Source organism: Triplophysa rosa, linkage group LG1 (assembly GCF_024868665.1).
Source record: "Triplophysa rosa linkage group LG1, Trosa_1v2, whole genome shotgun sequence".
NCBI lineage: Eukaryota > Metazoa > Chordata > Actinopteri > Cypriniformes > Nemacheilidae > Triplophysa > Triplophysa rosa.
The window spans coordinates 38,979,773-39,002,016 of NC_079890.1; the positions used below are offsets into that span (position 1 = coordinate 38,979,773).

Sequence of the window (22,244 nt, forward strand, 5' to 3'; positions counted from 1 at the left end):
TCCGGGCTGTTCTGTTCCGTGGGATAATGATTCAGGCTGTATTTCATTTTCACTGGCAATTGGGAGCACCGGGAAATCCCGATGACCTTGCTTGGACCCTGATTTGGCTTGGAAGAGCACCGCAACCAACAATGCAAGTTCGCGTTACGGGTTATGTTCGTGGTGGAGGTCACGAAAGACTTTTCCTATTGAAATACATTAGATGGAAATTCGTGGTGAGTGACACGAAAAAAGAGGGAAATTCGTGTCCACCAACACGAACCAATAGATTAAATTTCGTGACTATATCACGAACTGCCGTGAGACTGGGTTGGTAGTTATCATGACTTCGGTCTGATCGACCCAGCTCTGTTTTCTTTGTCTTTGTGCGCATGTGTGTTTTGTTTAGCATGCATGTTTTATTTTGACAGGAGAACACGTGGCCGCCTGTCATTTGCCTTTTCACCCCGCTCCCTTGTTATCCCGTAATCACCCTTACTCACCAGTACCTTGTTCCCTTTCTGTCGGTCTCTCGACGTTGTGTCGAACCGACAGATGGGGTTCGCTCTTGAGAACCTATCAACTTCTGACTGAGAATCAATCAACCTATCAACTTCTGAGCGCGCCGTCTCCCTTTTATACCCGGATATCCGGGGGTGGAGTCCGGCATGCAAATTTCATTCGCCAATTTCATTGGCCTTTTCTAAACTAGTCAGAAGTTAATAGGTTCTCAAGAGCGAACCCCATCTGTCGGCTCGACACAACGTCTCGTTCCCTCCATCAGGGAACTGAGGTTACATCCGTAACCAAGACGTTATCTCCCTGGTTAGGTTGCTTTTTACTCCTCAGTTTTGAGCGGGACTGTCCAGTTTCACTGATGCTAGTTTTCTCCGCGTCTAGTCTAGTCAACTAAATTAATTGTGAGTATCACCACCCCTGCTTTTTCGTCTAGTTTTTCATTTAGTTGTGTTACGTCTTGTGTTACGCTCCATTGCTACTGTTTTTTTTTTGCTCTGCCTCCCCTGTTCTCCAGCCTGTGCGTCATCGCCATCTGCCACGCGTTGAACTTGATTCTGAACTCCTGCACGCTAACTCGCTGTCTGCCTTCTGTGAACTCTCAATAAAAGTATTTGTGCCTGCAACTGATTCTCCGACTCCTTCCCTGACAGTAGTGTCTCTAATGTCTTAGTAAAATTACATTAATGTTTTTATCTTTGAAGTGGGTAAAAAACTTAACACGTTAATAAATTAAGTACAAAATCAACAGAAACTCCATAAGATTGTAATGAAGAAAAGAAACTTTAGGAGAAAGCAGACCTTTTTCATTGTGCCTTTTAATTGTTTCTTTTTCACAGAATTGTCTATAGTGGTTTTTTTCTCATGTTGTAAGTTTTGGAAACAACAAAAGTTGAACATTCCAGATGATCAATCTATTATTTTACAAATAAAATCAAACAACATATCTCCATTTAACTATTGACTGTGACATTTGACATGAAAGAGCTTTACTCTGTTGATCAGTCAAGTGTTAAAGTGTGTGTACTTGCCTCCATCCTCCTCCATCTGTTCTTCTTCCTCAGGTAGTTGTGTCCAGGACAGATTAAAATCAGAGATGTGTGATGCCAGAGCAGACTGCAGCTAAAATTCATCAAAGATTTCACTTATACTGTCATTTCTCATTCTCTCATCATCACTCATCTCATATATTTACACACATCAAACACTCATATGTCACTTCTCTCTTAAATCATCACTTTTACTTTTGTATTTTAAGACTCTTTTTCTCACCTGATGGAGGAATTTGTCGCTCTCAGCAGCTACATCAGCACTGGAGGACAACTTCAGCCTCAGAAAGGTTTTTCTTCTATGTCCTGAAGCTGAAAACATAAATTCAATCATCATATACTGTACAGATATTTGAGGGAAACATGGCAAGAGGACACCAACGAACTAAAGCAAAAAGAAAGTTCAGTCCAAAAAAAAAGAGTACATCTTAACGACTAAAAAATGAACTTTTCATTGCATATTTGACAAGTTTAACTACAGATGTTAAACGCATAAAAAGCTTTCTGTTTTAGTTGAAAAATGTGCCTAGTGAGCTGAAGCAATACGAGTGTTATCTAATGGTATAGAATCTGTGTGAGAAATGACCTGTTCCATAGACCTCCACCTCACACAGGATAAGAAAAGATAAACGTCCAGTCATGACCACATTCACATAACGCCCCTTCATGACACCACATGAGTAAGTGACAGTATGACGAGATTGAAGACCAGATATTACAGCACATCTAGAGAGAGATAAAGAAAATAATCATCAAAGGATTCATCATATATGTGTGTGTTTAAATCAATTAATCAAACATATTCATTTCATGAATAACTTTACATGGGATTGTTGTTTCCATTGTTGTCCAGTGAGTTTCCAATATGAATCTCTGCTCCATTGGTTTGATCCAAATAGTTGTCATGAGCAGTGATGATCACTGTACCAATGTTATAAACATCCAAGAGATCCAACCTCCACCACGAGTCACTTAGAGTTGTTGTAGCAGAGCAGTATGCATCTCCATATCTGACACCATCTATGGCGTGTTGTGGCACCCATGTGTTGAGATATGTGGATGACTGTGTAGCTGTTCCTTTAACTGCTAAATTCTCTAGAAAATATATATTCAAAGACAGTTGATCAGTCAGTCTGAAGATATATAAACACATCTGTGAGAATCAACTAATAACCATAATCAACTCTTGTGTTCACATTAGTCCCACAGCCTCTTTAAACAGCTAATAAACTTTAATCTGACATTGAAATGTAAGTCTGGTAATTCATGATGTTCTAAGATTAATGTCAATTTATAACCATTCAACTTGAAATGGTATAAACGGTTACAACACATGAACATTTTTATTGGTCCAAAATGCAGCATCTCTCGTACGATCACATCAGCCCGGATCTGTCAACACTGCATTGGCGGCCCATTAAGCATCACATACACTTGATAAAATCTTGATAATTACATATAAAGCTCTAAATGGTTTAGCTCCTCAGTACCTGACTGAACTCTTATCATATTACAGTCCTTCACGTCCTTTTACTCTCTACATGACTACTTTTTTGAATGAATATATTTACTCTTTACTCCACTACATTTGTAATGACTAATACATTAACACATTACATTTTGCAATGCACCTATCTTTTTTTGCAGCAGTTTATTTTTGCTACAGAAGAATTAATATAGCCATTTACAGGGCATTGGAGGTACTATATCTTGTGGATTTTGCCCTTACTTACTAAAACTTGTCAACATGGCTTCTTTATGTGAATATGAGTGCAGTATCAGGTCAATCGCTGGCGGTTTATACTGTATGTGAAATGAGGACATGACTGCAGCTGGCGATGAAGCCAAAACAGCATGTCCTAGTTTGACTTTTGTAATTTTACTTAACATTATTTTATTTATCCGTTATATTGAAGAGACCTTTTTGAAGGAGTTTGGTTTATTTATGAGCACTTGAGCTTAAATGAGACTTGGGTGTTTGTAATAGATGTAGGTTATGGTGTCGGCCATGATTTGTTGCATTTTTGAGGTGTTCAGTCTTATTATGATTTAAGAAAATAAATGTGATGGCTCTCCTCACGAATCAACTGTTTCTAGTTTTTCACTGACATGTCTCTTAAAAGTGAAGTGAAAGTGACCTATTAGTCAGATATGGTGACCCATACCCGAAATGTGATCTCTGCTTTTAACCCATCCAGAGAGTAGTGAACACACGCACAGCAAGTGGTGAACACACATACACCCGGAGCAGTGGGCAGCTATCACTGCAGCGCCCGGGGAGCAGATAGGGGTAAGGTGCCTTGCTCAAGGGCACCTCAGTCGTTACCCGCCAGCCCTGGGAATCGAACCGGCAACCGTCTGGTCACGAGTCCGACTCTCTAACCATTAGGCCTTTCTAACTTAAGTGTTGAGGACTAGTTCTGCTTTGAGCCTACATTCAGTACGAGTAAAATACTCACGTACTGTTAAAAACAGATACTCTAATGTCAAGAATTTGAGTGGCGGAAAGAACCCAATTTGCAAGCAGGCAGTGGTGAAGGGGTTAACAAGACTTTATTTAAACACAAAACAAAACAACCACAATGGGGTAACGAAGACAGGACTAATTATAAAAACAGAAACCAAAATACTTCCCACGTGGGGGCAAAAGCAGCAGGACAAAAAAAAACTAAAACTAAACACGACACAACGTCTCACCAAAACACGGAAGGGTAACAAGGCAGGGCAGGGTAAATAACAAACACGTAAACTACAGGCAAGGCAAGGACTCAGGAACACAAGCAAAACACAAAGACTATTTGCACACAAGTAAGTACAAAGGCACATAAGTACAACGAACGAGCACAGGACAATGAACACGAGGGCATTTTAAAGGGAGACAGACAAAGGAAGATAACGAGGGGAAGGTGAGGAACATGAGACACGGCAGGAAAGCAATACGGGAAACGAAAGGGCGGGAACAGAGACAGGTCTGGAGAGAGAATGGAAGGCCAACAGGGCCAAAACTCTCCCTCCACATGAAACATGGGGTTCTGCCATGGCTCTGCCACAAGACCAAGAAAAACATGACAAGAGAGGCAGAACCATGACACTCTAAGACTTATTTTGGAATTGGTGACTTGTAATGGAGTTATTGTCGCTGCAAGGTATCTGTACTTTTACTTAAGTATGGTTTTCAGGTACTCTTTACACCTCTGGCATCCTTTTTCTATTTATTGCTTAAACTTTGGAACAGTTCCTAGTGATGTACTCTTATCATAAACGTGCTTTAAAGGTTTTTCATAGCCATGACATAGAAAAACAGTTTTTGGTTCAAATAATGGCAAAACAAAAATTAGGAAATGTAAACTGACATTACTGAAAACCAGTAGCGAACCCTCAGGGCCCTCTGTGATGACCTAAACTATCTTAAAAAAATAATATTTAAAAACTTTAAAATATTATTTTCAATAAAAGTCAGCTGACTTGCAAGCTTTCTATGCAACTGTAAGAACTGCAGCTGGCACGAAATACTCCGTATCAAGTTTCTTGCTTTAAGAGCTGATCTGAACTGTCATATTTCGACATAAAACATCATTGGACAACCGGAAAAAAGTTTTGCAAGGCTGGGAAAGACTCGAGCTCTCATCATCCTCCCATTTCCACTGCCGAAATAGAGCTCATTCGTAACTCTCCGCATCTGTCACCAGACACAGCAGCCGGGCTAGTTCGAAAAGTCTGGTTCTACATACAACTGAACCTAGCAAGGAGAGGGCGCGAAGGAAATCGAGACTTACAAGGCATTCATTCGTCATAAAAAAGATGAAGATGGCGTTGAATATGTTTGCTTGTCTCATAACACAGAAACCAAAAAAATATAGCTGCTAGCAGCGATATGGGGCCAAGCCCACACACAGCCCACACTTCCCCCACATGCCCACACACTTCCCCCAGTGTACCCACAGCATGCCCACACTTCCGCCAGTGTACCCACATCATTCCCACACCCAGCCCACACTTCCCCCACATGCCCACACACTTCTTCCAGTGTACCCACATCATTCCCACACCCAGCCCACACTTCCCCCAGCGTACCCACAGCATGCCCACACAGGTCGAGAAGAATAGGTGACAACAAAGTGAAACCGCACAATTTACATAAAAGCATGGAATACGGCCACAGCATGCAAAGACTCCACGCCGGTAATCCCACAACCGGGCTGCCGAGCAAAGCTGAGAGAGGTGTATGTAACGATATGTGACAGTAACCAAATTTGCAGCTATGAGAACGCACAGCCACAAGAACAATATGTACGTGAAACACGGATATATTTAAACAACAGCTGAGAATGTGATCACAGTGTACTTGTACACTCAGTTGACATGACGCACTCTGCCTGCCATCCCTGACGTGGCTGAAATGAGACAGTAGAGCAAAAGTAACAGAAATGCAGTGTAAAGGAGGAACAGATGTCAGATGTGACAATGAAAGAAAGAATGTCATTTTGTACTTACCTTGTTTCTGTTTGTATATTATAAACCACTTTAAGTTGCACTAAATACATAGCACTTTATTTCATTTTATTTTATTTAATTACTAAAATGACATCACATTTCGTTTGTTTACATACTTGCACTATTTGTGCACATACTTGCAAATTGAAAGGTGTATATGCACACCACGAGGTTCGAACCAGCAACCTCTTGAACCAGAGAGTTGCAATTTATCAGGTGTGCCACTCATTTGGCATGCTTGTGCCAGCAGCGTTCAAGGGTAATAAAAAAATATATAAGTGTAATATCTCATGAATGCAAGGTGGTGCCGTTTTGAAACGTTAAGGGTACGTTTGGGACTGTAATTTGGTGACGCATGTCAAATTTAGTGCCGATATATCATACGGTTAAAAAAAATTACAATTGATCACAAATTTAAAAATGGCGGACAGGCCGATCATCCAATCGTGTTTATAATCCTGTACGGCACGAGGAATCCGTAGACGCCGAGATCACAAATTTCTTACAAACATTTCAAAAGTTACAAGCAAAAATATCCATTTTTCAAATCTCGCGACCCATAGGTAGCGCTGTTCCCCATTTTGGCAAGGACCCCCAGTCCTAGGTGTAGATGAAGCGTACAAAGTCTCGTACCAATAGATCGAAGAATGGCCAAGATACAGCCTCCAATACATTTTTGGGTCAACTTTGAAAAGTTTGCGACCTCATAACTTTTGAATCAACGAAATTCTTTTGCATCACGTCTGTGCAGCTCAGTCCAAAGATAGTCTGAGCCCATTTTCATGACAACCAGTCACAATTTATAGGACTAGTAGCTAAAAAACACGATAATATACTTTTCAAAATGGCCGCTACTGTAATGGGCGGAGTCTTAGTGTAACGCACAGAATGCGATGAGCATGACGAGTGCATGACGTGTGCGGTGTAGAACTTTGTACATCAATGGGTTCAAAAGTTACAGCTGTTTGAAAAGTGCATTTTTGAACTGCTGGTGGCGCTATAGAGTTAGTGTACTAAATAAATAAATAAACATTGATTGAATACTTGTTCCATTTTTTTTTTACATCATGCTTATAACTATAAAATACCAACAAAGTAATTTATACATTTCGACTACTTGTTCAAAAGGTTTTGTCATTACTGCAATCACATGTGAATGCGCTCTCTCTCTCAAGCCTTTAAAATGACGTCTTGGAATTACCGGCAGCTTCGGATGAGAAAATAGTCCCCCACTCACAGTAGCATTATATGCGCGGCAAACATAACAAATGTCTTGAGATAAAACCTACTTTCTATCTACCTATCTATCTACCTACCTACCTACCTACCTATCTTATCCATCTATCCAAGAGAGAGGGAGAGCGAGAGATAATATGTCAGATATTACCTGTTTCATAGACCTCCACTTCACACAGAGAGAGATGAGCTGTACGTCCAGTCATGACCACATTCACATAACGTCCCATCATCCCACGACATGAATAACTGACAGTATCACCAGGTAGAGGATCAGGTGTTACAGCACATCTAGAGAGAGAGAGAATCAATGAATCTCTATAGAGGTGTTTAATCAATCAATCAATGAAAAGTGTTGAAGTGATTTCATGAATAACTTTACATGGGATTGTTGTTTCCATTGTTTTCCAGTGAGTTTCCGATACGAATCTCTGCTCCACTGGTTTGATCTAAATATCCATCTGATCTAGCAGTGATGATCACTGTACTGATGTTATAAACATCCAAGAGATCCAACCTCCACCATGGGTTACTATCAGATAATGTAACAGAGCAGTATTCTGCTTCACCTGAGCCGTATCTTTTACCATCTAAGGCATTTTGAGCTACACGAGTGTTATATATGGATGACTGTGTAGCCGTTCCTTTAAATGCCACATTGTCTAAAAAACATATATTCAAAGACAGATGATCAGTCAGTTTGCGGATATATATACAGTAGTAAAATTTGCATAAAACATTCAACATAAACATGACAACTATCGGAAGTTCTTGAAAGACTGGGCGTCTAGATCAAAAGAAGAGTCAGAAACATATTCTCATAAGAATTAAACTGTCATCTAACAACAATGAATGAACAATAAAAACATTCACAGTTTTACATCATTCTACATGTGAAGAATCAAAAGAATTGATTACCTGCTAAACTACCTGGAATACAAACAAGACCTGTTGAACAAAAATAAGGATTTTACACTTAAATTTGAAAATCAATTAAAGGTCCAGTGTATGAAATTTGAACTGAATATGAACCGCTCCCCTTCCCACTTTCAAAGCACTACGGTGGCTGATACAGGACTAAGATGTCGCTACTGTCACGAAATTGGCAGAAGAACCCAAGCGCAGGCAGGCAGTGAAGGGGTTAACAGATATTTATTTTTAAACAAAACAAAACCGAACAAAAACACCCACAATGGGGGAAAACAGAAATAAGAACTATAAATAAAACAAAAGACTTCCCACAAGGGGGCAAAATGAAAACAAGACAAATAAACTAAACTCAAAGACACGACCAAACGTCTTAAATCATAAAAGGCACAAAACTCACAAAACACAAACAGGCAAGGAACAGGAACATGGGTAAGCACACTAACACTAACACTAACACTAACACTAACACTAACACTAACACTAACACTAACACTAACACTAACACTAACACTAACACTAACACTAACACTAACAGCACAACGCAGTACACGCAATACAAGAGCACAGGACAAAGAAACAAGAGGGTATATATAGGGAAGACAAACGAGGGATAACGACATGGGGCAGGTGTGGGACATTAAACACTCAGGGAAAGATAACGAGGAAACGAGAGGAATGGGGTCAATGACAAGACACTGGAGAGAACGTATATTATTGTCAAACGACAACAATATGTTTCTCTCCACACATAACCAAAGACTTTGTCATGACTCTGCTACAGGACCAAGAAAAACATGACAGAAGCCACCCCTTTAATGAGCACCTCCAGGTGCTCACCAAGGGGTAGACGGACAAGACAAGGCAGACCGAGACAAAGACAAAAACCAGACAAACATGGTGAACATGACAAGGGGTAGACAGGACAACAAGACTACAGGATTGGGGTGGGATAACAAGAACAACAAACATGGGAGGGGGGGTGGGGCAAAACAAGATTCACGGGGGAAAACCAAAAGGGTTGGGGGGAAAGTCCCAGTCCCCGGCTGCGCTCGAGGGCGCGAGTCCTGGGGGACTTAGGGGAGAGTCCTGGGGGGAACAGTCTTTGGCCCTGGGAGTTTCCCAGGGACCGGCTGGACAGGGCTTGACGCCGGCTGGAAGGCCGGCTGGACAGGGCTTGACGCCGGCTGGAAGGCCGGCTGGACAGGGCTTGACGCCGGCTGGAAGGCCGGCTGGACAGGGCTTGACGCCGGCTGGAAGGCCGGCTGGACAGGGCTTGACGCCGGCTGGAAGGCCGGCTGGACAGGGCTTGACGCCGGCTGGAAGGCGGCTGGACAGGGCTTGACGCCGGCTGGAAGGCCGGCTGGACAGGGATACCGACGGCTGGATCACCGGACTGGACGCCGGCTGGATCACGGACTGGACGCCGGCTGGATCACGGACTGGACGCCGGCTGGATCACGGACTGGACGCCAACTGGATCACGGACTGGACACATGACTGGACACAAGACGACACAAGACTAGACACAAGACTAGACACAAGACTGACACGACTGGACGCCGGCTGCACCGGACTGGACACATGACTGGACACAAGACTGGACACCGGACTGGAGCCGGCTGCACCGACTGGACACCGGACTGACGCCGGCTGACCACCGGACTGGACGCCGGCTGGACCACCGGACTGGACGCCGGCTGCACCGGACTGGAGCACAGACTGGACGCCGGCTGGGACGGACGCCGGCTGCACCGGCCGGGTTGGAGCCACGCTGCCCCGTTGCCTCTTCTTCTTCCGCCAGCCACCCGGCTGGTGGTCGGGTGATGGAAGGAGGTATACGGAACGGCTGGCTCCGGCTGGGACTCCTCGGAGGTGGTTCCCCAGGACGCTCGCCTCCCCCGCTTGCCCACAAGGCTGGTGGACGGTGGAGAGGCTGCCGAGAGTGAGGGGATGGCGTGGCGATGCCCACAACCCCGACCTGCAAGGGACCATCCTCGGGGAAGCCGCCAGTCCCGTGAGAGGCTCCGCCATGGACATTCCCCTGGGCTCCTCACGATTCATCGCGAGTTCGACCTGGTCCGCGAAGCCCAGGTGTCTCAACCGGCGCATCTCACTGGCTCGAAGGGTTCATCGAGGCAGCTGTTGAAGATTACCTTCAACTCTGCCTCGGTGAACCCCGAGTAGCGCGCGGTGGACAGGAAGTCCATGGCGAAGTCCTTCACAGGGGTCCCCCTCTGGCGGAAGCCGAACAGGACGTGAGCCTGGCGGCTCCTGTACGCCTCGTCGACTCCATGCCTGCTGGGTTCGGTGGTGGCTCGTGTATTCTGTCACGGCTGTGGCAGAAGAACCCAAGCAGGCAGGCAGAGTGAAGGGGTAACAATATTTATTTAATACAAAACAAAACAAAACCGAACAAAAACACCCACAATGGGGGAAAACAGAAATAAGAACTATAAATAAAACAAAAGACTTCCCACAAGGGGGCAAAATGAAAACAAGACAAATAAACTAAACTCAAAGACACGACCAAACGTCTTAAATCATAAAAGGCACAAAACTCACAAAACACAAACAGGCAAGGAACAGGAACATGGGTAAGCACACTAACACTAACACTAACACTAACACTAACACTAACACTAACACTAACACTAACACTAACACTAACACTAACACTAACACTAACACTAACACTAACAGCACAACGCAGTACACGCAATACAAGAGCACAGGACAAAGAAACAAGAGGGTATATATAGGGAAGACAAACGAGGGATAACGACATGGGGCAGGTGTGGGACATTAAACACTCAGGGAAAGATAACGAGGAAACGAGAGGAATGGGGTCAATGACAAGACACTGGAGAGAACGTATATTATTGTCAAACGACAACAATATGTTTCTCTCCACACATAACCAAAGACTTTGTCATGACTCTGCTACAGGACCAAGAAAAACATGACTAAGGAAGCAGAGCCATGACATTCGCTATTCGAAGCTGACAAGATGTCAGCTACGTTTACAAACCGTTCTGTAGAGCAGTTTGTCATAGAGCTACTTGCAGAATACACATAACTTCACTTAGTAAGGTCCTATATTAGAATAATCATTACGTAATATATTACAATACAGTGGCGGATCTAGGATCTTTTAAAGCAGGTGGGCCACAATTTACGAGGGGGGCCAAGATAGTGTGTCAATTCTTTCATTGCGTGCTGCTGCACTACCAGTTTCTGAAAAAAATCATTTATGGACGATGAGTTAGAGATAATGCAGGTTTATTAATGATAAACAGAGATGAGTAAGGTTCAGATAAGAAGCACTAACACACACACAAACGTTTTATATAATTATAAATAGGGCTGTGCGATTTGGGGAAAATATCTAATTGCGATATTTTTGACAGACATTGCGATTGCGATTTGATTTGCGATTTTAACTTTTCTAATTCAAGCTTCAATTCAATATTGTTGTGTGGAGCACAGTATGGGTATAGTTACCCTGAAAAAAACAAAAAAATAAAAACATTTAATTGTTTCCATTAAAACCATTACAAAATTAATTTTTGTAGTGTGCTTTGGGCATTATTCAAATAGGGCTTACTGTTGTTCAATTGGTTCCCAACTTCCAGATTACATCACACCAATAGAATCCAAATACCAGTGTACACTATTATAGTTTCCATTAAAACAAATACAACTCCCATTGTAACCCTTAAATCCATAACATTTTCTATTGTGTTAGTGAATTATTAAAATAGTTCATAGTTTACATAGGCTGATTTATTATTGTTTAAGTATGTGGGATTTTTTAAAACAAGTAAAAAATGTGCTGAATGTTTAATTTCATCCAAGTGAAATTAGCAAAACAGTTAGATAGAATTTACATTTGTTTGAAACGCGGAGCTAGGCGTGAGTTTACACAGGGTGCGCGCGTGCGTAAGCCTCGTCCATATTGCCAGATGCCCGAGCCGGACTCAAGTACTATAAACGTCATTACGAAACAGGCTGTGTGTGCGCTCAAGTTTAAACGGCTCGTCCGCGAGACGCACAACGCGGGGAAGATCCGCGAGTATGACACAGAGCTGTGACGTCGCCTGCGGTGTGTCTCTTCTGAATTGGACGGTTCTTTAGTATTTATTTGCCTAATATGATCGATCTGACTCTGCAGATGCCATAATAACACACACTGTCTCTCTCCTGCCTTCTGTATGTTTGTTTTTTTAATGACGGACGTTTATGCAGTTGGCTGGGGCAGTGCTGATTAGGCATAACGGAGGTGCGCTCACTCAGTTGGTTAGCAAGAATGCCACTCAAAGCGGGCTTGGAACAGACGCGTTTCCTATTTTTCACATCGCTTCCACATCGCAGCCTCTTGCGATTAGCAAATCGCAACGTCTCACATCGCGATTGCGATTCGATTTCGATTAATCGTTCAGCCCTAATACACTTTATCTTGGTATGGTATGGATTTTTGATTACTTTTAAGGTTTATAAAGTATCTGTATAGCATTACAGTGTAGTTATGGGTTCATCCCGGAACTGCTCTGATATTCTGAATCACGTAGCATGTAAATGCAGTACAGCTATCATTACCCATTCCTCTCAGCAATATTCAACCTGCATGCACTCGCAGCATCTCTCCAAATTTTGTCGATTTGTTCCCCTGTTCAAGGTCTGTGGTTCTTTCACTGTTCAATTCTTACCGCCGATAAGTAACTTCCTGTTTTTGAAATACTTACCTGTTTTTGGATATTCCCCCTAGTTTTTGGATACTTACTATACCTGTTTTTGGATATTCCTGTTTTTAAATACTTACCTGTTTTTGGATATTCCTGTTTTTAAATACTTACCTGTTTTTGGATATTCCACTGTTTTTAAATACTTACCTGTTTTTGGATATTCACCGTTTTTGAATACTTACCTGTTTTTGGATATTCCCCTGTTTTTGAATACTTACCTGTTTTTTGGATATTACCTGTTTTTGAAATCCTTACCTGTTTTTGGATATTCCTGTTTTTGAATACTTACCTGTTTTTGGATATACCTGTTTTTGAATACTTACCTGTTTTTGGATATTCCTGTTTTTGAATACTTACCTGTTTTTGGATATACCTGTTTTTGAATACTTACCTGTTTTTGGATATTCCTGTTTTTGAATACTTACCTGTTTTTGGATATTCCTGTTTTTGAATACTTACCTGTTTTTGGATATTCCTGTTTTTGAATACTTACCTGTTTTTGGATATTCCTGTTTTTTGAATACTCAACTCTCAACTCAACTTTATTTATATAGCGCTTTTACAATTTTCATTGTTACAAAGCAGCTGTACATGAGACATATTGACTACAAGCAAAACAAAGTTGTACCTGCAAAAACAAGAAAAGGTTGAAACACAGAAGACAGACACACCCACACACAACACGCACACGCACCAACACACACAGAGACACACACACACACGGATGCGCACGCACACACACACACACAACACACACACACGTACGTACACAGACAAGTACGCACACACACACACGCTCAGTGAGAGCACACATTTAGGATAAAGGAGAGAGAAGCACAGGTCAAATATAACAGATAATAAATTCCTATATGCAATATTAATTAAGTAAAACTTTAAAATTCTAAAGCAGCCCCCCCCCGGTCAGGCAGATAGTGCAAAAACAGTATGCAAACGGTGGCGAGGAACCCAAAACTCTAATCGAGAAAAAAAAACCTCGATTATACTTACCTGTTTTTGAATACTTACCTGTTTTTGGATATTCCTGTTTTTTGAATACTTACCTGTTTTTGGATATTCCCGTTTTTGAAATAAACTCCTTTTTCTTATCTACCTCTGTGGTGTGCTCTCCGTCTACCAGAACCCTGACAATTATCCGTCCCTGAACTATTTTACTTCCCTGAACAATGCAACTGTTAACTAATATATGAATCCTGTATTTAATCTAGCTGTTAAACAAATAAGGTGAACTAAACTAATGTATTGTTGTAGCTGCAGGGCTCAACGCTAACGATTTTTCGTCTGGCCCAGGCAGTGATTCACATTTTTACTTGCTCTGCCAACATTTTCACTGGCCCTGCCGAAAAAAAGTTGTTCTTATCGCTGTTTTTGACCCATCATGTTATCTTCTATTCTAATTAGCAAACGTATATGACACCAAAATTAGGTACAAGAAGACACGGAAAGAAAGGAAAAGAGAGGTCTGAGGCGCGACCTGATCGAGCAAGTCACAAATCCGTCAACTGTCTCGAGCATCTTTCACACTGGCTATTGGGCACTTGCGTGAGCCCTGAGCTGGCTAGCTTTCTTAGACAAAGAGAAGTTAAGTGACAGCAACCATCAAATGTTAAATTGGTATTTACCTTTAAGGCGACGATAACAGAGAAAACATAAGCAGTATTAAGCAGCTGTATGCCAAAATTGTAAGATCTAATGGACGAAATAAGCGCATGCAGTTTGCATATGAACGTGACCGAAGATGAACATACTGAAAGCAGCGTTTTCTATTTCTGCCTTGACAGCCGTGAGGCCGCTCCGTTTTTTGTCTTTAATCCAATCTTTTAGGTCTTTAGACGGTAAAGTTTAAATCCTGTCTGGCTAGCGCGCGGAGAGCAGGCGGTCTTTCTGTAGCTGATCAAACGCCTTCAGCCACATGACTGCTACACCACAAACACAATCCGGTCTAATGCGTTTTCGACTGCTTGTGGAAGTGGTAGAAAGTCGACAAGCTCAAAATGTTTCACACCCCATTTACACCTGTATTTAGCGTCGTCCACTTGTGATCCGATCGACCAAAACACATATCAGGTGTAGGCTACAGAAGCCCTGAGGGGACAGGGGTACTTTAGGGGCCAATACGATTTCAACTGGGGCCAGTGCCCCTCTGGCCCCACCCCTAGATCTGCCAGTGATTGCATATACTGTAATATGTAACTATATTGTATTACATAACTATATCCTCCAAAATTATATTACATTATATTACATAAAATATATCCTCAAAAAAATGACAAACTGGACCTTTAAATTAAGATTTTTCTTTGCTTGCAGCATCTATAAAACATAAATGTATAGTTCACCCAAAAGTAAAAATGACGTTATCATTTCCTCAAGTTGTTTCAAACTGTATTGATTTCTTTGTTCTGTTAAACACAAATGAATAAATTTGGAGGAATGCAGGAAACCAACAGTTTAGGGGCACCACTATACCGAAGTGAATTTTCCTACTACTTTAATCAATAGTGCCCCAGAACTGTTTTCACACATTCTTCCAAATATCTTTATTTGTGTTTAAGAGAACAAAATCCTCACACCTGGAACACCCTGAGGGAGATTAAATGATGACAGAATTTTCATTTCTGGGTGAACTACCCCTTAAAGATGTTTATTAACATCATGTGTATCTTATATGAGATGATGTGAGGTGTACTCACCAGAGAGTAAGATCAGATGAATGAGTTTGTCCATGTCTCTGCTGAACAAAAGGAATATGAGAAAGGAGAAGAGAAGAGAATTGAGTTTCTTCTGGGTTATGAGCAGAATTTACACATGAAGATTTCACTCCTCTCTTCTTCACTCTTCTAGCAATACATCAACACATCCCTCTGGACATTTGACTCGCTCCACCCTCATGATGACGTCACCACTGAATAGAACGGCACTGGACCTCTAAAAACTCAAGTCTTATTCACAAATAAAATCTGGTGTCACAGAAATGAGGATCTTACTCGTTTTGGTACCTGGAAAGATTCATTTTCAAGCTTTGCTGGATTGATTTCGATCATGAACACAAGTCAATGAAAGACTGACAGAATGCTTTATTTCTTCAATACATTTGTTCTGAACTCACAGCAGTGTTTTCTCTTCCTGATAATCACTCGCATCATGTTTTGTGTTTCATTATTGAGCATATGTGTCATTATTCGTTATTGTGTTTCATTATTTTCATTATTTGAGAATAAAGACACAAAAATCAACCAGTGATACCAGTTATAAAAGACTCTGCGCTGGACTGTTTTAAGACACGATGAGGTAACAATAACCCAGTTTAGGTTCATTTGGTTGGTTATGTCCATACTTTACTCAACAATTACTTTTAGTGTCTCTGGAACATCTTAATGAAAGCAGAGAGAGACTCGACAGCAAATCTTCAAAAATGTTGTGTGTCGGAGTTCATGACTAAAAGAAGATTATTATACTCAGTCACGGCTGATGTGTTCCGTCACATACTTCAGCCTGTTTTGTTTGAAACTCATTTGTTAAGAAGATCAATTCAAATGAACACAATTTGAATTGTTCATACACAAATTCTTTTTGTGTAAGAATGAAAGAGAAAAACAAATAATGGGCTGATGAGTTTTTTTAATTTTCATCTCGCCAGTGTTGAGTCGTCTGGGGTCGTCTGTAAAATAATCTCATAAATGCTCTTAACGTCTCCCTGTGGTGAAAATCATGTTTTTAATGTTGTTTATATGTCATATATGTCCATGTGCAAATGTATCATTGTATACCATTGCTGAGTAAACCGTTTTACCAAAGTTTACCAAAGAGAGTTTAAATTATGGGTTGAAACTTCCTCTGTTTGTAACGTCATAACCCTGTAACCAATCACGTCAACTCATTAGACCGTAGATCAGCAATTTGAGCCAAAGATATTTAAGGATAATTACTTAGGGTCCTATGGTACACCCGGCGCAGCGCAAGTGTTTTTGCTCGTTTCTCATTTTCCCATCCTGCACCGTGTTGTTTAAATAGCAAATGCATTTGCACTCAATTGTGTGCCCATGTTGGTCTAAAAAAAAGTGTATTTTTTCAGGCGCATTGTTGGCGCGTTGCTTTTTTGAGGAATTGAAAATAGACTGCGTCATAGTCAATGGTGCAATATTTTTGTGTTATTTAAAGAGCACATTAGTAGAAAATGCGCCTCTGGGTGGGTCCACAACGCGCTTTCACTTTACTTCATTTTTTTTACAATCACTTTGGCACTAATTTCAGAATCTTGACGTCATTTTTCAAAACTAGTCTCAAAACGGTCACCACTTGTAACACAGGCTGTCTGTGCATTCATATCTTTAAAGAAATCTTGCACTTGCACAATCATTGGTTCAAAAAACAAATTTATTGTGAAATACCATTGAAACGTTAATTTACATCACCCACACACAAGCAACCGATAGTTTCACTGTGTCATTGTTCGTACAATCATTAAATATTGTAGTACAAAATAGGTGATACATGTTTCATTATGGTATGTAAATACATCCCTGTAAAAGTACTGCAGTAGTAGAGAGAATACTACAGATACAGTGGAATCATTGAAGAAAGTCTGAAATATATTGATGAAAAACAATACAGTACAATCACAACATAGGTTTATTTGAATCAAAGCAAAATAATTAGCTACGAAATAGAAAAGACAGTACTGTAAAACATCAAATGCAGTGTTCCTCAGCTTGCTTGTACTGCAAAAAGCAAAACAGGAGTGATGAACAAATTTACTGTACTTCTAAATTTTCATCAACTCAGTCTTGTGGATTTGGCCACAGGTTCACATCTATTTCACAATGGATGTTTTCATTAGCCAAACATATTGGAAAAAACCTTTGGACATGGAGAATCCAGGCCTGTCACTGGTCTGCCATGATGTCATTGCACGCGTCATCCATGGCCTGGAGAAGAGTGACTTGTTCATGAGGGCGCCTATCATAAACCTCCCATCCCCATGTGGAGAAAAATTCCTCAATCGGGTTAAGGAAAGGAGAGTATGGGGGTAAATACAGGGTGGTAAATTGTGCATGGGCCAGAAACCATGCTTGCACCATATGAGCATGGTGGAACCTGACATTATCCCACACAATGACATAGGTCACGCCATCAGCTCTAAAGACCCGATCAAGCTCATCAAGGAAGGTTACAAGGAGAGCTGCATTATAATATCCAATACGAGGTCTGCGTCCCACCACACCATCTTCTGATATAGCCGCACACATGGTAATGTTGGCCCCATGTTGTCCAGGTACTTGGATGGTTGCCCACTGGCCAATGAAATTCACACCTCTCCTCCTTGTCTTGGCCAGGTTAAAGCCTGCCTCATCCAAATATGAATTTGTGATGGTTGTCATCAGCATCCAGCTCCACCACCCTCTAAAAATACATTTTGGAAAGAAATTTACTGATTACTGTACAGTATGTTTAGGGAATTTTACAACAGCCATCTTGAAACTGAACATACCTGAACATACTCAGTCCTCATTTGCTTCACTCTGTCTGCATTTCTTTCAAAAGGCACACGGTATAGTTGTTTGAAAGACACCTGGTGCCTTTTCAGCATGCGTGCAATAGTTGGCAAACTTATGGATTCCAAACCACGTTCCCCCACACCTCTCAAATGAGGCCCACAACCACCTCTCAGAAGGGGTGCTTGTCCCCTGCCATGCCTTTGACCAACACATCTTCCTCCCACCACTGCTTGACCTCTATTGTGACCTGGATCACCTGCCGGCTCCATGTTGCGTATCGCTATGTTGTTGCAAGTGGATCCCAATCAATTTTTTATATACTCGTTCCACAATGTGAACTCAATCATCATTAACGTGTTGGCAGAATTGGACAAGCAATTACAAGGGCCTGCATCCATACAGTGCAGTACTGTCAATACTGTAAATAGTCTGAAAAGGTGGTACATGGGACCATAGAAACGGTGTCTGATACGTAAAGAATGATGATGAAATATTACATCCATAGATAATGTAGTGTAATTGGTTCATGCTCCACGCTAATTGGTGACAATGAATCTCATTATCTTGAAACTTTCATGATCTAAACATGGAATATTGTTTGTCTGTTTCCATACAACTATGCATTAATAGTAATGCAACAGTTACTTATCATTTTGAGCAGTTGTATCAATTGATAGTTGGATCATTGTAATGAAATGAATAGACACTCATCTGAAATGTAATGTGTGACTTGCCTTTTGAAATAGTAGTACTTTGATATTAAGTTGTGTCATATTGAACAGGTGATTTTTGTTAAAAAAAGAACCCAGATGCAGGCAGCGGTAAGGGGCAATAGACAAGACCTTTAATAATGACAAACAAAAACCCACGATGGGAGCAAAAACCAGAATATATCCTATATACAAAACTAATAAAACAAAACTTCTCACAAGGGAGATGAAACAGGACAGGCAGATGAAATAAAACTAAATACCAAGCAATGACAAGACTAGACAAGGAACATACGTCGAGGTAATCCAAAAGGGTATCCACAAGACCAGGTAAGGAGTACACGAAATACATGGACGCCATACAAAACGAACGAGCACAGGACAATAGACACGAGGGCGTTTTATAGGGGGAATAACAAAGGATAATTAACAGGGGACAGGTGTCGGGGATGAAACACTGATGGGGAGCTAAATGAGGAACGAGAGGGCGGGAACAGAGACGCGACCCGAGAGAGCATGTGGAATGCCAAGTGGGCCAAAATGCCTCTCTCAACATAAAACAAGGGATCCTGCCGTGATTCTGCCACAAGATCAAGAAAGACATGACAAGATGAGGCAGAATCATGACACTATATTCCAAAAGTGAAAAATATAGACTTGTATTGTTCCTTACAATGTACTATTTCCACTTATTCAGGGGAAACAAGTGTAAATAAAATAAATACACAGAAATAATCAGAGTTTTAAAGAGGGATCTTACCCTCACAAATGAAATGAGATTAAATGAATTAAATCTGATATAGCAATGACACACTAGTGTTGTAGTACACACTGTCCCTCAGGCTATAGTACACAACTACACAACTAACAACACAAACATAGTGAGAAGGATTATAATGAGCATCAGCAAGAACAATCATAGAAATCACTGAAGAAAATCAATCAGCATCTACATTAAACATTCAGTTCGTATATCCAGATTAAGAACCTGTAAATAAAACAAGAATTCAGTCAATCACATTATATACAGTATGTATTGGCTATATTTTAATTGTTTCAAAAATCATGGTTAAAACGGATTACTATTGGCAAAACCATGGTTTTACTATAGTAACCATATGCACCAAAAACATGGTTACTACATTTTTACCACAGAAAAACATGGTTAATTTCGTAAGAGTTAACGTTCCCTAACGAAAATTAACAAAAAACATGGTTTTACTACAGTTAAAAAAACATGCTTACTTTAATAAAAGTATGTTACCACAAAATAATAGTAATCAATGCACCAAAAAAAAACATTTACCACCAAAAACACAGTTAATTTTCCTAAGGGGAAGCAAGCACGTTTTTATAGTTTTGTAGTGAAATGGTTTTGTAGTAAATGGTTAAAGTCCGTACATTGGTGATGTTTTCAATGCCTAAGCTTTGTTTAAGTGTTTAACAAACAAGATTATTAAGTTTAATGACAATGCAGTAATTGGAAAATGTGCTAACGTCGAGCAACGGCCAAATTCTTTGGCCCCTCAAAGATTATAAATCCTTTAGTTTAGGTGCTCTGGTGAAAAGCCTGTAAATAATACAGTAAATATACAAACGATCTACATTCTAGAAAGTGAAACCATTGCAAAAAATAAATAAACAAAAATAATTACTAAATATTACAACCCATTTTAACAGAGTCCCACATGTAGTTGGTTACAGTTAATTAGTCTGAGAACTTTGTTTTCTATCATATTTTTAACAACTTCTAAATCAATATTCAAATACAACAATGCAACAGTTTTATGTGTATTTTAAGATGGCATTCTACAACATTCAACATTTGATCGCCACCTTCAGGCTGAATTACACAAAGACGCGAGACCTCCACCAAAAGCGCTCTGCATGTGTTCAGTGTTTGAATGTAAAATTTAGGCTTTAAAGGGATAGTTCACCTAATAATGGAAGTTCTGACATCATATACTCACCCTCAAGTTGTTCCAAACCTGTATACATGTCTTTGTTTGGTTTAACACAAAGAAAGATATTTAGAAGAATGTTTCTTCTAAATATCTTTAATAGAAGAATTTCAGAGGCACCACTGTCTACCATAGAAAAAAGTTGTATATTTTTTGTTGTTCTGTTGAAATCAAACAGTTCTATGGCACATTTGCCAGTTCTAGGGCAACTTTGACAACCATTTGATTTTTTTCTACTATGGTAGTCAATTATGCCCAGAAATCTCTGTTGCTAACATTTTTCTAAATATCTTTCTTTGTGTTTAACAGAACAAAGACATTTATTCAGGTTATTCCTCAATTTGAGATTGAGTAATTCATGACAGAATTTTCATTGTTGGGTGAACTATCCCTTTAAGCAGTTAATTTTATATAGCCGTAGCCTAAAACCGTGTCTACATCGGACACGGGGCGACAAAGGACAATAGAACGCATTAGAACCCATTATACAACCCCTCTTTCTGGTTCTCAAATCTGATTGGCTGAGAGCCATGCGATAATTAGCCAAGCTTATTAGGGTACAAGTAGTCAAGCTAAAGAGACATGGCAAACGATACCTTTTTCAACCATATATCATTTGATGTCAACTATGAAAGCTCATCAGATGAAGATGAGGCTGGAAAAAAGACATTAACATGTCAACCTGCAGATTGACAAACCGACATGAAAATAAAACTGTGCAGCAAACGGTGTGGGTTGTGAATTGTTGTAAATCGTGGCTAGCCGAAAAACAGCTCAATATCGACCTCAAACACATCGTCAAATTATCGATGAATTCAGTTTTGGGGGACTTTTATGGCTCCATTCAGAACTGTAAGGGTGAACAGTATGGAATCAGCAGTTTTTTGCGTCTTCAGTCGTCGCTGAATCGCCACATTAACGAACCATCTCTTAGCCGTGCATTTCATACTTTATTTACATAGCGCTTTTTGCGATTTTCATTGTTACAAAGCAGCTGTACATGAGACATAATTGACTATAAGCAAAATAATTAAAGTTGTACCTGTAAAAAAAGAAAAAGTTGAAAACACAGAAGGCAGACTCTCGCGATCTCACCTTAGAACGTTCACCC

The 22,244-nt window shown here is 40.5% G+C and overlaps 1 protein-coding gene across 1 annotated transcript in view; it reads right to left on the reverse strand.

Annotated features, from left to right (window-relative positions):
* Nucleotides 1–1,500: 1,500 nt before the first annotated feature.
* Nucleotides 1,501–22,244, reverse strand: part of LOC130551384 (uncharacterized) — a 34,992-nt gene continuing 14,248 nt past the window's right edge. Inside the window, exons 6-10 of the mRNA XM_057328958.1 lie at nucleotides 7,426–7,565; nucleotides 2,369–2,639; nucleotides 2,131–2,270; nucleotides 1,768–1,856; nucleotides 1,501–1,617 (exon numbers count right to left, since the gene is read on the reverse strand). Coding sequence (XP_057184941.1) covers nucleotides 1,501–1,617; nucleotides 1,768–1,856; nucleotides 2,131–2,270; nucleotides 2,369–2,639; nucleotides 7,426–7,565 — 757 coding nt within the window. The remainder of the gene's footprint in view (nucleotides 1,618–1,767; nucleotides 1,857–2,130; nucleotides 2,271–2,368; nucleotides 2,640–7,425; nucleotides 7,566–22,244) is intronic.